At 47.1% G+C, this 15550-nt stretch overlaps 1 protein-coding gene across 3 annotated transcripts in view; it reads right to left on the bottom strand.

Annotated features, from left to right (window-relative positions):
• Positions 1-15550, bottom strand: part of LOC117438011 (zinc finger SWIM domain-containing protein 6-like) — a 184740-nt gene that overhangs the window by 14628 nt on the left and 154562 nt on the right. For all 3 annotated transcript variants that reach the window (XM_034073351.1, XM_034073352.1, XM_034073353.1), the window contains one exon: positions 13734-13869. In XM_034073351.1, coding sequence (XP_033929242.1) covers positions 13734-13869 — 136 coding nt within the window. The remainder of the gene's footprint in view (positions 1-13733; positions 13870-15550) is intronic.

Below are 15550 nucleotides of genomic sequence, written 5' to 3'. Positions count from 1 at the left end.
CTCCATCTGGGAACCTCCTCACCAGAGACTGGAGCAGCAACTTTCTTGGGAGGATCATCCTTGACCATTGCTCTCCTCTTCAGTTCACACACCCGTTCCTCCAGAGCTGAGGTAGGTTTTCCATCCCACTTCCTCATGTCTTCTCCATGATCCCACAGGTAAAACCATAGGGTGGACTGTGGCATATACCTCCTATATCCTCTCTCGAGCTGTAGGAGGCCTTTCGTTAATAGCTGAGAAATGGGCTGGTACACATGGGGAGCTGGATAGATCAGGTAGATCGTCTCTCAGTTGTTTGAAGTCCTGAGACAGTTTTTCCACAGCTGAAATGATAGAAGGGGTGAGATTGTCTTCAAATTCTTGGAGTTTCTGAATCATTTCATCCACTGTTGTTGGTACTATGTCATTCCAGGTTATTGCTGCCACTGAGTGGGCATATGATGATGGTGCATTCCATGTAAATTTCCGCTACATGGGTCGTGTGCATTCGACTTCACCTGGACCTACGGGTGCATTCCCAGCATCTGGCCTGCAATAGATCATCTCTACAATGGCTGATTCCTTCAGAGACTGGATGCCTTTCCCTGTCGTGGTCCAGTTGGCTGAATGACTCAAAACATTGTCTTTGTATGGAAACCTTTCTTTCACAGCTGCCAAGAGCCACCTCCAAAGGCTGAGGGACTGTATCTCTTTTGCAATTGCTTTATCAATTCCCCTTTCCATAGCAAGTGATCCCAGCTGCTTATCTTCCATACCTTCTAGTTCGTGACCGTCGGCCCCATTGTCCCAGCATCGGAGGAACCAGGTGATGATGTGCTCCCCTGGTTGATGGGTAAAATATTTTTGCATATTCCGTAGTTCCATTGAGGTCTGGGGTCGTGAAGTCACCTCTTCTTCTTCTTTTCAAGGCCAGGTTGGACAGAGCCTTGGGTCACATGGTTTAGTGTGTGGTGTCCCTGCCCATGGCAGTGGGGTTGGAACTAGATGATCCTAAGGTCCCTTCCAATCCTAATTATTCTATGATTCCATGATTCTTCCTCTGATCCACATAATAATAACTCCTGATCAGATGCTGTCCCGTGTAGTAAGTGCATTGGTTCTTCATCTTTCTTCACTGTACGAGTTGCTTTTTTTGCCTCTTTTTTGCTTTTCCCCTTGCGTACAGGGGCAACCGATATTGGCAAGAATTGGTCCTCTGGTTTAGTTGCAGTGATTATCTCACTGTAGTTGGAGTGGCTGAAGTATCTGTTGTCGGGATTGGTGCAGCTGCTGTGCTTGGAGTTTGCGTAGCACCAACAGCTGCACTGTCTGTTGCTGTCAGGGTTTGAATAGCTGCTTTACTTGTCATTAGAGTTGGTGTAGCTGCTGTACTCAGAGTTGGAGTAGTTGTATTGTCTGGTGCTTTGTCATCAGATCCAGGGACAATTTTTTTCCCTTTGAAGGTGCTGGATAGTGTTGAACAGGGCTCTGTAAGCGTAGTCCTAGCCCCAGTACGTTGCTATGGTTTGTCCCTCTCTGCTATGACCAGGATGACAACACAACTCATTTAGGTGTTTTACTAATTTTTCTGGATTCTGCACTTGTTCAGTGGTGAAATTCCAAAGCACTGGAGGGGCCCACTGGCGTAGATACTTGCCCATACTATCCCACACACCCCCCCACTCATGACAGTGGGTGTCCTGAGCTCTATTCTGCTGTAATTGCCCACGAACTGTTTCGACCCAACATCGATATTGCTGCTCTCAGTGACATTTGACTTCATGAGGAAGGTAGCCTTAAAGAACATGGTACCGGCTATACACTTTACTGGTCAGGAAAAACCACAACTGTAAGTCATTTTCTGGAGTTTGCTTCATGATTAAAAACTCAAGGGTATCCAAAGTCTATTCAAAAACTTTCAGGATTTTAAAATGCTTCTGTAAATAGCTTCGTGGGGTAGCGGGCGGTATATGAGAATATCTCCCCATAGGTTAACCCCCCAAAGAAGAAAAAAAGGATGTGTAACTGCTAAACATTCCCATTATATACCTCCCAAAGTAGAGAGTTAATGACCACACCTGGAAAGCAAGCCAGATCAATTTCATGATCAATGAGTCTACTGTATCACAGAATCACAGAATTCCAAGGGTTGGAAGGGACCTCGAAAGATCATCTAGTCCAAACCCCATGCAAGAGCAGGGAAACCTAGAGTACATCACACAGGAACTTGTCCAAGCGGGCCTTGAATATCTCCAATGTAGGAGACTCCACAACCTCCCTGGGCAACCTGTTCCAGTGCTCTGTCACTCTTACAGTAAAGAAGTTCTTCCTGATGTTAACATGGAACCTCCTATGCTCCAGATTAAACCCATTGCCCCTTGTCCTACCACTGGATATCACTGAAAAAAGCCTAGATCCATCATCCTGACACCCACCCTTTACATATTTGTAAACACGGATGAGGTCACCCCTCAGTCTCCTCTTCTCCAAGCTAAAGAGACCCAGCTCCCTCAGCCTCTCCTCATAAGGGATGTGTTCCACTCCTTTAATCATCTTTGTGGCTCTGCGCTGGACTCTTTCAAGCAGTTCCCTGTCCTTCTTGAACTGAAGGGCCCAGAACTGGACACAATATTCTAGATGTGGCCTCACCAAGGCAGAGTAGAGGGGGAGGAGAACCTCTCTTGACCTACTAACCACACCCTTTCTAATGCACCCTAGGATGCCATTTGCCTTCTTGGCCACAAGGGCACATTGCTGCCTCATGGTCATCCTCCTATCCACCAGGACCCCCAGGGCCCTTTCCACTTCACTACTTTCCAGCAGGTCAACCCCCAACCTGTACTGGTACATGGGGTTGTTCTTCCCCAGATGCAAGACTCTACACTTGCCCTTGTTGAATTTCATCAAGTTTCTCCCTGCCCAACTCTCCAGCCTGTCCAGGTCTCGCTGAATGGCAACACAGCCTTCTGGTGTGTCAGCCACTCCTCCCAATTTAGTATCATCAGCAAACTTGCTGAGGGTACACTCAGTTCCCTCATCCAGGTCGTTGATGAAGATATTAAACAGCACTGGTCCCAGCACCGACCCCTGAGGGACTCCACTAGTCACAGACCTCCAGCTAGATTCTGCCCCATTGACCACAACTCTCTGCCTTCTTCCTTTCAACCATTCTTGATCCACCTCACTACCTGATTGTCAAGCCCACACTTCCTTAGCTTATCTATGAGGATGCTGTGGGAGACAGTATCAAATGCCTTACTGAAATCAAGGATAACCACATCTACCTCTCTACCATCATCCCTCCACCTAGTTACTTCCTCATAGAAGGCTGTATAGTTGGTCAAACATGACTTCCCCCTGATAAAACCATGTTGGCTGTTCTTAATGACGCCCTCATCCTTGATATGTCTAGAGATGGCGTCAAGAATAAGTTGTTCCATCACCTTTCCAGGGACGGAGGTAAGGCTGACCCGTCTATAATTACCTGGGTCCTCCTTCTTGCCCTTCTTATAGACTGGCATGACATTTGCCATCCTCCAATCCTCAGGCAACTCTTCTGTTTCCCACGACTTACCAAAGATGATGGAGAGTGGCCTAGCAATGACCTCCGCCAGCTCCCTCAGCACCCGTGGGTGTATTCCATCCAGACCCATTGATTTATAGATGTCCAGATTGCATAGCTGATCCCTAACCCAATCCTCATCTACCAAAGCAAACTCCTCCTTTGTCCTGACTCCTTCTGGGGCTATAGGAATCTGGGGCCCCTGGGGAGAGTCTGCAGGGGTAAAGACAGGCAAAGAAGGCATTCAGCACCTCTGCCTTCCTTATATCCTCTGTCTCCAGGGCACCCACCTCGTTCAACAGTGGGCCTATATTGCCTCTTGTGTTAGTATTATTCTCTATGTATTTGAAGAAGCCCTTTCTATTGTCCTTAACCCGACTAGCAAGATTAATTTCCAAGGAGGCCTTAGCTGTCCTAATTGCCTCCCTACATCCTCTAACAACTGTCCTATATTCCTCCCAGGTGGCCAGCCCCTCCTTCCATAATCCATAGATTCTCTTTTTCCACATGGGTTTGCCCAGCAGTTCCTTGTTTAACCACGCTGGTCTCCTAGATCCCTTACTTGATTTCCTACCCATTGGGACACTCCGATCCTGAGCTTGGAAGAAGTGGTCTTTGAGTGCTGACCAACTATCATGAACCCCTTTACCACCTAGTACCCTTTCCCATGAGACTTCCCTCAGCAGTTGATTGAACAGTCCAAAGTTGGCCCTTCAGAAATCCAGAACTGTGGCCTTGCTAGGTATTCTATTCCTCCCACATAGGACCCTAAACTCCACCATCTCATGGTCACTGCAGCCAAGGCTGCCATTTACCATCACCACTTCAACCAAACCTTCCTTGTTGGTGAGTACTGACGTGGTTTAAACTAAATCTGCACAGTTCCCTCACTCACTCCGGGAGTCCCACACACACTCCTTTGTTTCCCCTCCCCCCCCCCCCCCACCTTCCCACTCCCGGAGGGATGGGAAGGAGAGCCAGAGGAATACAACTCCCACAGATTGAGGTAAAATCAGTCCAGCAATTAAGGTATAACACAAATCACTACTGCTACCACTAACAAATCAATGTTAGAGGAAATAAACAGGGAGAGAGAATACGATACCACCCGCCAACACGAGCCCAGCCGGGAAGAGAGAGAGCTAACCCCTCCCCCTCCCCTCCTGGCCAGCTTCCAGTTCCCTCTCCGAGCCCAGCCTGGAGGAGATTTAACCCCTTCCCTTCCGGCCAGTTTCCAGTCCCCTCCCTGAGCAGGACGTGCTGTGGTATGGAATACCTCCCCGACTAGCCCAGACCAGGCGCCCTATCTCTCCCTCCTCCCTGGCAGAGCATGAGCTACTGCTGAACCCATGACATTATCCACCCCTTATTCCATACAATTCATGTCATGCTCAGATCCCACCTTTTCAATATACCATCTATATATCATCATATATCTGTAGATATATATATACATCTGCATACACCCAGACAGATAGAAAGAGATAATTTCTTAATACATGGACCAATCCCTATAATGCTATTGAGTCCATTTGGTCCATGATGTTAGGTTTGTAATAGTCCTTTGTAGCAGGAGAGTCTGTGTGCAGTGCTGGATTGTTGCCTGCTGATGTTGATCATTCCTTTACTGCAGAACTCATCTGCTTCTATCAAAGTTCATTCTCTGTTGGGACGATGGTTAGAGGGAAGTCAGGGCCAGTCGCTGGTGACCTGAAGACATCTAGTTGATGGACTATAAAAATATTACACAGCAAGCAACAACGTATAATTAAGTTCATTGGCTGTTTTCCCCTAAAATCAAATCCCCTTGAGGTATACATCGGACTTCCCCATCTTCCTGCATTACCCACCAAGTATATCCGGGTCCTTGAGCAAAAGCAATCCCACAAGTGGGTTTGCCTTGGCCTGAAACAGGAGTAACCCAGACTGTCTTCCCTAGCAAATTTCTCATGTGCACTACAGGAACCTTATCCCCTTCTACAATATGTAAAAGTTCTGACTGGGCTGGGCCAGCCCTGTTGGCAGATCCTCTGGTGTGGACCAACCAGGTGGCCTTTGGTAAATGTGTATCCCAATGCTTGAAAGTTCCCCCACCCATTGCTCTCAGTGTAGTTTTTAACAGCCCATTGTACCGTTCAATTTTCCCAGAGGCTGGTACATGGTAGGGGATGTGATATACCCACTCAATGCCATGTTCTTTGGCCCAAGTGCCTATAAGGTTGTTCCGAAAATGAGTCCCATTGTCTGACTCAATTCTCTCTGGGGTGCCATGTCGCCACATGGGTCGTGTGCATTCGACTTCATCTGGGTCTATGGGTACATTCCCATTATTCGGCTTGGTGTGGTAGATCATCTCTACGATAGCTGATTGCCTCAGGGACTAGATGCCTTTGTCTATAGTAGTCCGCTTGGCCGAACGACTCATAACATCATCCTTGTATGGGAACCTTTCTTTCACAGCTGCCAAAAGCCGCCTCCAAAGACTGAGGGACTTTTTCTCTCTTGCAATTGCTTTGTCAATTCCCCCTTCTTTAGCAAGTGATCCCAGCTGCTTGGCTTCTGTACCTGCTAGTTCGTGACCATCGGCCCCATTATCCCAACATCGGAGCAACCAGGTGATGATGTGCTCCCCTGATTGACGGGTGAAATCTTTTCGCATATTCCACAGCTCAGTTGGGGTCTGAGATCGAGAAGTCACCTCTTCCTCTTCGTCATGTGACGATGACCCCTGATCAGATACTAGACCAGGTAGTGGATGCGTAGTTTCTTCATCCTGCCTCTTCCTTCTTGCCTCTTTTTTGGCTTTTCTCTTGTGTACAGGAGCAACCGATATTGGTACGAATTGGTCCTCTAGTTCAGATGCAGTGATTATCACTGTAGTTTGAGTAGCAACTGTACTTGTTGCTGGAGTAGCTGCACTGTCTGTCGCAGTCAAGGGTTGAATAGCTGCTGTACTCGTTACTGGGGTAGCTGCACTGTCTGTCACAGCTGAAGTTTGGGTAGCAACTGTACTTGGCGCTGGGGATGGTGTAGCTGCTGTACTTGGAGTTGGAACAGCTGCGCTGACTTCTGTGTTGCTATCAGATCCAGGGACACTTTTGTCCTTTTGAAGGTGTTGGATAGTGTCGAACAAGGCCCTATAGGCATAGGCCAAGCCCCAGCACATTGCCGTAATTTGTCCATCTCTGGTATGGCCAGGACGACAACACACCTCATTTAGCTGTTTTACTAATTCTTCTGGATTTTTCACTTGTTCAGAAGTAAAATTCCAAAGTACTGGAGGGGCCCACTGACCTAGATGCTTGCCCATACTATCCCACACACCCTGCCACTCATGGCTGTCCAGCCTCTGGGAAAATCTCCTGGTCCTCCTATGTCGTCGTTTAACCCCAATACAGGACCAGACCTGACTCCGCTTAACTCTTGAAATCAGATGAAATAATTGTGGGCAAAACACACTCTGTATGCGTGTTACTATGGTGATCCCCATCACAGTCAGCATACAAGTCTCAACAGTATTAAAAGGCCACTCAAGATCTTCAAAACTCTCAAATGATGTTGTAGACCATCTGGAGAGAACACTGGGAGGATAGAAGAATGTCTCCTTCACAGGTTGACCACCCGAGAAGGGAAAAAAAATGTGAAATTGCTAAGCACTTCTATTATATACCTCCCAAAATATAAAGTTGGTGACCATACCGGGAACATAAACCAGATCAGTTTCATGATGAATGCTTCTATTGTATTACAAGTCATTAACATAAAGTACAATGAGACAAGAACCTTAGCCCAAACCCCATACTTGATAAACACTAACACAGCTAATATATATGACAAGTAATTGGTAACATCCTGAAACCGTGAGATCAAGAGAAAAAACTGTGAGAGCCAATAAAACTGCATTGTGACAAATGACTATAAATCCTGTCAGATTTGTTGTTGTTTCGTGGGTTTGTGCCCCACGTTGGGCGCCAAAAACTGTCGTGGTTTAAACTAAATCTGCACAGTTCCCTCACTCACTCCGGGAGTCCCACACACACTCCTTTGTTTCCCCTCCCGCCCCCCACCTTCCCACTCCCGGAGGGATGGGAAGGAGAGCCAGAGGAATACAACTCCCACGGATTGAAGTAAAATCAGTCCAGCAATTAAGGTATAACACAAAACACTACTGCTACCACTAACAAATCAATGTTAGAGGAAATAAAAAGGGAGAGAGAATACGATACCACCCGCCAACATGAGCCCAGCCGGGAAGAGAGAGAGCTAACCCCTCCCCCTCCCCTCCTGGCCAGCTTCCAGTTCCCTCCCTGAGCAGGACGTGCTGTGGTATGGAATACCTCCCCGACTAGCCCAGACCAGGCGCCCTATCTCTCCCTCCTCCCTGGCAGAGCATGAGCTACTGCGGAACCCATGACAAGTACTAAATCTAGTAGAGCTCCTCTCCTAGTTGGTTTGTACACCATTTACATTAAGAAGTTATCATCAATGCACTGGAGGAACCTCCTAGACTATGAATGTTTGGCTGTGTGAGTCTTCCAGCAAATATCGGGGTAGTTAAAATCCCCCATGAGGACCAAGGCATGTAGTCAGGAGGCTACTTTCAGTTGCCTGTATAAAGCCTCATCAACTCCTTCGTCCTGATCAGGAGGTCTATAACAGACCCCCACAGCTGTATCACCCGTACCAATCTGTCCCTTAATTTGTACCCACAGACATTCCACTTGCTCCTCATCTGCCCCCAGACAGAACTCAATACATTCTAGTCATTCTCTCACATAAAGAGCAACTCCACCACCTCGCTTTGCTGACCTATCTTTCCTAAGAAGGACATAGCCATCCATGAGCACATTCCAGTCATGTGAGCTGTCCCACCATGTCTCTGTAATTGCCACCAGATCATAACCTTTAGACCGCACACAGACTTCTAACTCCTCCTGTTTATTCCCCATGCTGCGTATATTGGTGTACAGGCATTTCAGGGAGTGAGCAGAGCATGCTGATGGCACTCTCGGGAGGCAGGAGGCCTTCTAGTCTTCATTAATACTAGAACAATGTCCCACTAGTTCAAACCCAGCTACGACCCCCTCACACTTTGAATCTAACCTGAAGCTCTGTGAGTGAGCTCTGCTAACTCTTGCCCTAGTACCCTTTTTCCCCTGCGGGACACGGTCTAAACAACTATCCTTTCCACAAATGAAACAATAGATTGATAGTCCTCCCTAGTCCACCATCCTTCAAGCCCTAGCATGTTTCTCTTGGGCATGTCCCCAACAGGCCCGGTTAAATCCCCTCCCCCCTTCAAATCTAGTTTAAAGCCCTGTCAATAAGCCCTGCTAACTCCTGCCCCAAAAACCTTTTCCCCCGCTACTAAGAAGGAGAAAAATGACTGCTACTGCTGAACCCAGGACAGACACCTTGCATTAAACCATGTCACCCAAGGCTTCATCACACATGGTCTTGTACAGTGCCAGGGATGGAGCATTCACAACTTCTCTGAGCAATCCATTCCTGTGTGTCACCACCCTCACAGTAAGGAACTTCTTCCTTATATTCAACCAAAACTGACCCTGTTTAAGTTTGAACCCACTACACCTTGTACACCACTACAGTCCCTAATGAAGAGTCCCTCTCCAGCATCCTTATCAGCCCCCTTCAGATATTGAAAGGCTGCTATGAGGTCTCCATGCAGCCTTCTCTGCTCCAGGCTGAACTGCCCCAACTTTCTCAGCTTATCTTCATAGGGGAGGTGCTCCAGTCCCCTGATCATCCTTGTGGCCCTCTTCTGCACTTGTTCAAACCTTTTCATGTCCTTTTTATGTTGAGGACACCAGAACACTGTACTCCAAGTGGGGTTTCACAAGAGCAGAGGGGCAGGATCACCTCCTTCGGCCTGCAGGTCAAGCTGCTTTTGATGCAGCCCAGAATACATTTGGCTTTCTGGCCTGCAAGCGCACACTACCAGCTCACGTTCAGTTTCTCATCAACACCCCAAGCCCATCTCCACAGGCCTGCTCTGAATCTCTTCTCTGCTCAACCTGTAGCTGTGCCTGGGATTGCCCCAACCTAGGAGGAGGACCTTGCACTTTGTTGTGTTAAACTTCATGAGGTTGGCATTGGCCCATCTCACAAGCACGTCAAGGTTCCTGTGGATGGCATTCCTTCCCTCCAGCTATCAACCAAACCATACAGCTTGGTGTCACGGGCAAAACTGCTGAGGGTGCACTCAATCTCTCTGTCCATGTTCTCAACAAAGATGTTGAACAAGACCGGTCCCAACACCGATCCCTGAGAGACACCGTCCCACGGAGTATTACCCGCTTCTAGTGATACATGTGGGTGCTAAGGATATAGATAGTAGTAGCCTGAGGAGTATGAAGAAGGACTACAGAGCTCTGGGAGAGGTGGTCAGGGGTTCTGGAGCTCAGATAGTCTTTTCGACAATTCTCCAATACACAGGGGAGGACCTTCCAAAGGCAAGGAGGATTGGACAGGTTAATAAATGGTTAAAAGCATGGTGTCATAGTCAAGGGTTTGGGTGTCTTGGACATGGGGCCCACATTTGTAGGCCAGGCATACTGGGGGCTGGTGGAACTGCTCTGATAAAGAAAGGGAAGAGTGTCTTTGCTGGGAGGCTTGCCAGACTTGTCAAGGATGCTTTAAACTAGTTGTGTTGGGGGAGGGGAGCATCATTCCATCCCAACACACCCAGTCAGTTGCCAGCACCTATAATCAATACTCTGAGCAATGTAGTAATATTCTAGCCACTACAGCCACTGAGCTGGCTTCATTTGGAGCTCAACTCAGATGCCTCTATAAAAATGCCTGTAGCATGGGGAACAAGCAAGAGGAATTAGAGATGTGGGCACACCTACAGGGCTATGATATAATAGGCATCACAGAAACATGGTGGGATGGCTCCTTTGACTGGAGTGTTGGAATGGAAGGTTACAGGCTTTTTAGAAAAGACAGGCCAGGTAGGAGGGGAGGGGGAGTTGCCATTTATGTTAGGGATAGGCTAGAGAGTATGGAATTCTGTCTGGGGACAGGTGATCAGTTAACAGAAAGTTTGTGGGTCAGGGTTAAGGGGAAATCGGTGATGGGACACATTACTGTGGGGATATGTTACAGACTGCCTGATCAAGAGGAACCTGTGGATGAAGAACTCTACAGACAAATAGGAAAAGCCTCACGCTCACGGGCTCTTGTTCTCATGGGGGACTTCAACCACACTGACATCTGCTGGGGCGACGGTACGGCCCAGCAGAAGCAATCCAGGAGTTTTCTCGATTGTGTGGAAGACAACTTCCTTCTGCAAGCAATAAAGGAGCCGACGAGGAGAGGTGTCCCGCTTGACCTCGTGCTCACCAACAGGGAAGGGCTCGTTGGAAATGTGACTCTCCAGGGAAGTCTTGGATGCAGTGATCATGAGATGGTCGAATTTGAGGTCCTCAAGACAGTGAGAAGAGCATGCAGCAAGCTCACTGCCCTGGACTTCAAGAGAGCAGCCTTTGGCCTCTTCAGGAACCTGCTTAGCAAGGTTCCATGGGATATAGCCCTAGAGGGCAAGGGGGCCCAAGACTCTTGATTAATATTCAAGGATCACCTGCTACAAGCTCAGGAGTGTTGCATCCCAACCAGGAGGAAGTGCAGCAGGAGGGCCAGGAGACCCGCTTGGATGGGTAAGGAGCTGCTGAGAAAAATTCACAAGAAAAAAAAGAGGCTTATAAAAGGTGGAAACAAGGACAGGTGGCCTGGGATGAATACAGGGATGTTGTCAGGGTAGTTAGGGACCAAGTTAGGAAAGCTAAGGCCCAATTGGAGCTAAACTTGGCAAGGGATGTTAAAGATAACAGGAAGGAATTTTATAGGTATGTAGCGGCTAAAAAACAGACTAAGGACAATATAGGCCCCCTCCAGAAACTTTCAGGAGAACTGGCTACACAGGACTTGTAGAAGGCTGAGGTTCTGAATGGCTTCTTTGCCTCAGTCTTCACTGGCAAAGGCTCTGACCACAGCACCCGAGTCTTGGAAGGCAGATGCAGGGATTGTGAAAACCTAGACCTTGGGCCCAGTGTAGGAGAGGATCTGGTTCGAGACCATCTTAAGAACCTGAATGTACACAAGTGCATGGGACCTGATGAAATCCATCTGTGGGTCCTGAAGGAGCTGGCGAATGAAGTTGCAAAGCCACTGGCCATCATATTTGAAAAATCATGGCAGAGAGGTGAAGTTCCTGAGGACTGGAAAAGGGGAAATATAACCCCCATTTTCAAGAAGGGGAAAATGGATGACCCGGGGAATTACAGACCAGTCAGACTCACCTCTGTGCCTGGAAAAACCTGGGAGCAGATTCTCTTGGAAGGCATGCTAGGGCACATGAAAAAGAGAAATGTGCTTGGTGACAGCCAGGGTGACTTCACTAAGGGGAAATCCTGCCTGACCAATTTGGTGGCCTTCTATGACGGGGCTACAAAAGTAATGGACAGGGGTGGAGCAGTTAACGTCATCTACCTGGATTTGTGCAAAGCGTTCGACACTGTCCCACATGACATCCTTGTCTCTAAATTGGAGTGTCATCAATTTGATAGGTGGACCACTCGGTGGATAAAGAACTGGCTGGATGGTCGCACTCAAAGAGTTGTGGTCAAAGGTTCATTGTCCGGCTGGAGACCAGTAACGAGTGGTGTCCCTCAGGGATTGGTCTTGGGACCGGTCTTGTTTAACATCTTTGTCGGTGATATGGACAATGGAATTGAGTATGCCCTCAGCGAGTTTGCTGATGACACCAAGCTATGTGGCTCGGTTGATACGCTGGAGGGAAGGAATGTCATCCAGAGGGACCTTGACACACTTGTGAGGTGGGCTGATGCCAACCTCATGAAGTTTAACCATGAAAAATGCAAGGTCCTACACCTGGGTGGGAGCAATCCCAGGCACAGCTACAGGTTGGGCAAAAAGGAAATTCATGGTAGTCCTGCAGAGAAGGACTTGGGGGTGTTAGTCAATGAGAAAATTAACATGAGCCAGCAGTGTGCACTCACAGCCCAGAAAGCCAACCGTATCCTGGGCTGCATCAAAAAAAAGTGTGACCCGCAGGTCAAAGCAGGTTATCCTGCCCCTCTACTCTGCTCTCGTGAGACCTCACTTGGAGTATTGTGTGCAATTCTGGTGTCCTCAACATAAAAAGGACATGGTGCTGTTAGAACATGTCCAGAGGAGGGCCACGAGGATGATCAGGGGACTGGAGCACCTCCGGTATGAAGACAGGCTGAGAAAGTTGGGGCTGTTCAGCCTGGAGAAGAGAAGGCTGCCTGGAGACTTCATAGCAGCCTTCCAGTATCTGAAGGGGGCCTACAGGGATGCTGGAGAGGGACTATTCATTAGGGACTCTAGTGACAGGACAAGGGGTAATGGGTTGAAACTTAAACAGCAGAGGTTTAGACTGGATATAAGGAAGAAATTCTTTACTGTGAGGGTGGTGAGGTACTGGAATGGTTTGCTCAGGGAGGTTGTGAATGCTCCATCCAATTTGGCCTGCCCTGAGAAAGCCAACACACACTGAGCACTCCCTAAGAAACATCTTTTTCCCTGATTATTGAAGACAAATGGGATGCAAATCAGACATTTTGTTGTCATATAACATATTCCATTTAAATCCCAACATTCACCAAGGAAGGTGCAAGACTAATTATTTACAAAGCACAAGAAAAAAGTATTTGCTCAGACCACACCATATGGTTTCAAATCTATCATTGAGAATTAATTTATAAAGAAGGCTGGTGGAACAAATAGTTTTATCTGCTAAGCAGTAGATGATCCTGAGACTGCTGGTGAGACCCCTCTTTCCTCATTTCTTGTCACTGGCATCACACACACAGCCACATCAGTAAGAAGACACGCACACTAAAGCTGTTGTTTAACACAAAACCATATGCCCCAAGACTGGAATTCTACAAGGACTTGTAACATAGAATGCTGTTTTACAGTTGTAGATAAACACTAATTGTACATTTATAAATGATTATACTGTAGTTACTACAGATATCAGTTGCTTTTACAGATGACAGAACCAAAGTATTTTCTCCTTAAAGGGAACAATGCTTCTTTTAGAAAAAAAGATGGTCTTAATTACCAAGCTTTTCCCTTTTTCCAAACTACTTGTGCTCTTTCTAGATGATTTGTGAATACATACCGCATGGCTCTCAGTGCAGTTTTGTATGCCAATTCAGCATCATGATGTAGGAGAGAGGTGAAAAGATACTTGGCAAATGTGTGCATTGGAACACTCTCTCGATGGATGACTTCACCTAAACCACTATATGGTCCAGCTGTGGGAAAGAGAAAGAAAGATAATGACAGTCTTTACAGACGGTTAAAAACCAACTTCTGGACCTTTAAAAACATTCATTAAATCTTGAGTTAGAATTGGTATTAAGAGACAGTTTGTTCTACAAAAGGTAAAGTTACATTAATATTTTTGTGAAATATATTAGAAGTATATTAAATACCATATATTCTTTGAGACAAGAAGACAGACCACAAATTGTATAGTATTAAGCACACTACCAGTGCCATACAAATGACAGAATGGTCCCAAGACTCCATGGGGCTCATTCATCAAGTCTATGATATGCCAAAGTAGAAGGTGATAATCCTAGCTTTGCCTCTGCATAGTTATGTTGTGCACATGAATCCCTATGCACCCAATGCAAAGATATAAATCACTAGGCATTAAGAAAGTCTGAGGTCCATAGGCGGGCATTTCTGAAGACTGGGGCTGATCACAAAGGAAACATCAATGAAGATTAAGTAGGTGACAATGTGTGTCTCAATCATTTAAAATGAAGTTGAAAGCCATTCAAAACAAGCTAGCATTGCTTCAATTTCATAAATATATATTAAAATATATTCTTCCAATAACCTTGCAGTAGAGCAAAAAATAGATCATAGAATCATAGAATCATAGAATAGTTAGGATTAGAAAGGACCTCAAGATCACCTAGTTCCACCCCCCCTGCCATGGGCAGTGACACCTCACACTAAACCATATCACCCAAGGCTTCATCCAAGCTGGTCTTGAACACTGCCAGGGATGGAGCATTCACTACCTCCCTGGGCAACCCATTCCAGTACCTCACCACCATCACAGTAAAGAATTTCTCCCTTAGATCCGGTCTAAACCTCTGCTGTTTAAGTTTCAACCCATTACCCCTTGGCCTATCACTACAGTCCCTCCCCAGCATCCCTGTAGGCCCCCTTCAGTTACTGGAAGGCTGCTATGAGGTCTCCACGCAGCCTTCTCTTCTCCAGGTTGAACAGCCCCAACTTTCTCAGCCTGTCTTCATACCGGAGGTGCTCAAGTCCCCTGATCATCCTCGTGCCCCTCCTCTGGACTTCTTCTAACAGTACCATGTACATTTTATGTTGAGGACACCAGAACTGCACACAATACTCCAAGTGAGGTCTCACAAGAGCAGAGTAGAGGAGCAGGATCACCTCCTTTGACCTGCGGGTCACACTTTTTTTGATGCAGCCCAGGATACGGTTGGCTTTCTGGGCTGTGAGTGCACACTGCTGGCTCATGTTAATTTTCTCATTGACTAACACCCCCAAGTCCTTCTCTGCAGGACTACCATGAATTTCCTTTTTGCCCAACCTGTAGCTGTGCCTGGGATTGCTCCCACCCAGGTGTAGGACCTTGCATTTTTCATGGTTAAACTTCATGAGGTTGGCATCAGCCCACCTCACAAGTGTGTCAAGGTCCCTCTGGATGGCATTCCTTCCCTCCAGCGTATCAACCGAGCCACATAGCTTGGTGTCATCAGCAAACTCGCTGAGGGCATACTCAATTCCATTGTCCATATCACCGACAAAGATGTTAAACAAGACCGGTCCCAAGACCAATCCCTGAGGGACACCACTCGTTACTGGTCTCCAGCCGGACAATGAACCTTTGACCACAACTCTTTGAGTGCGACCATCCAGCCAGTTCTTTATCCACCGAGTGGT

Source organism: Melopsittacus undulatus, chromosome W (assembly GCF_012275295.1).
Source record: "Melopsittacus undulatus isolate bMelUnd1 chromosome W, bMelUnd1.mat.Z, whole genome shotgun sequence".
In the NCBI taxonomy this organism is placed as follows: Eukaryota; Metazoa; Chordata; class Aves; order Psittaciformes; family Psittaculidae; genus Melopsittacus; species Melopsittacus undulatus.
This window is presented reverse-complemented; position numbering and strand designations above follow the sequence as displayed.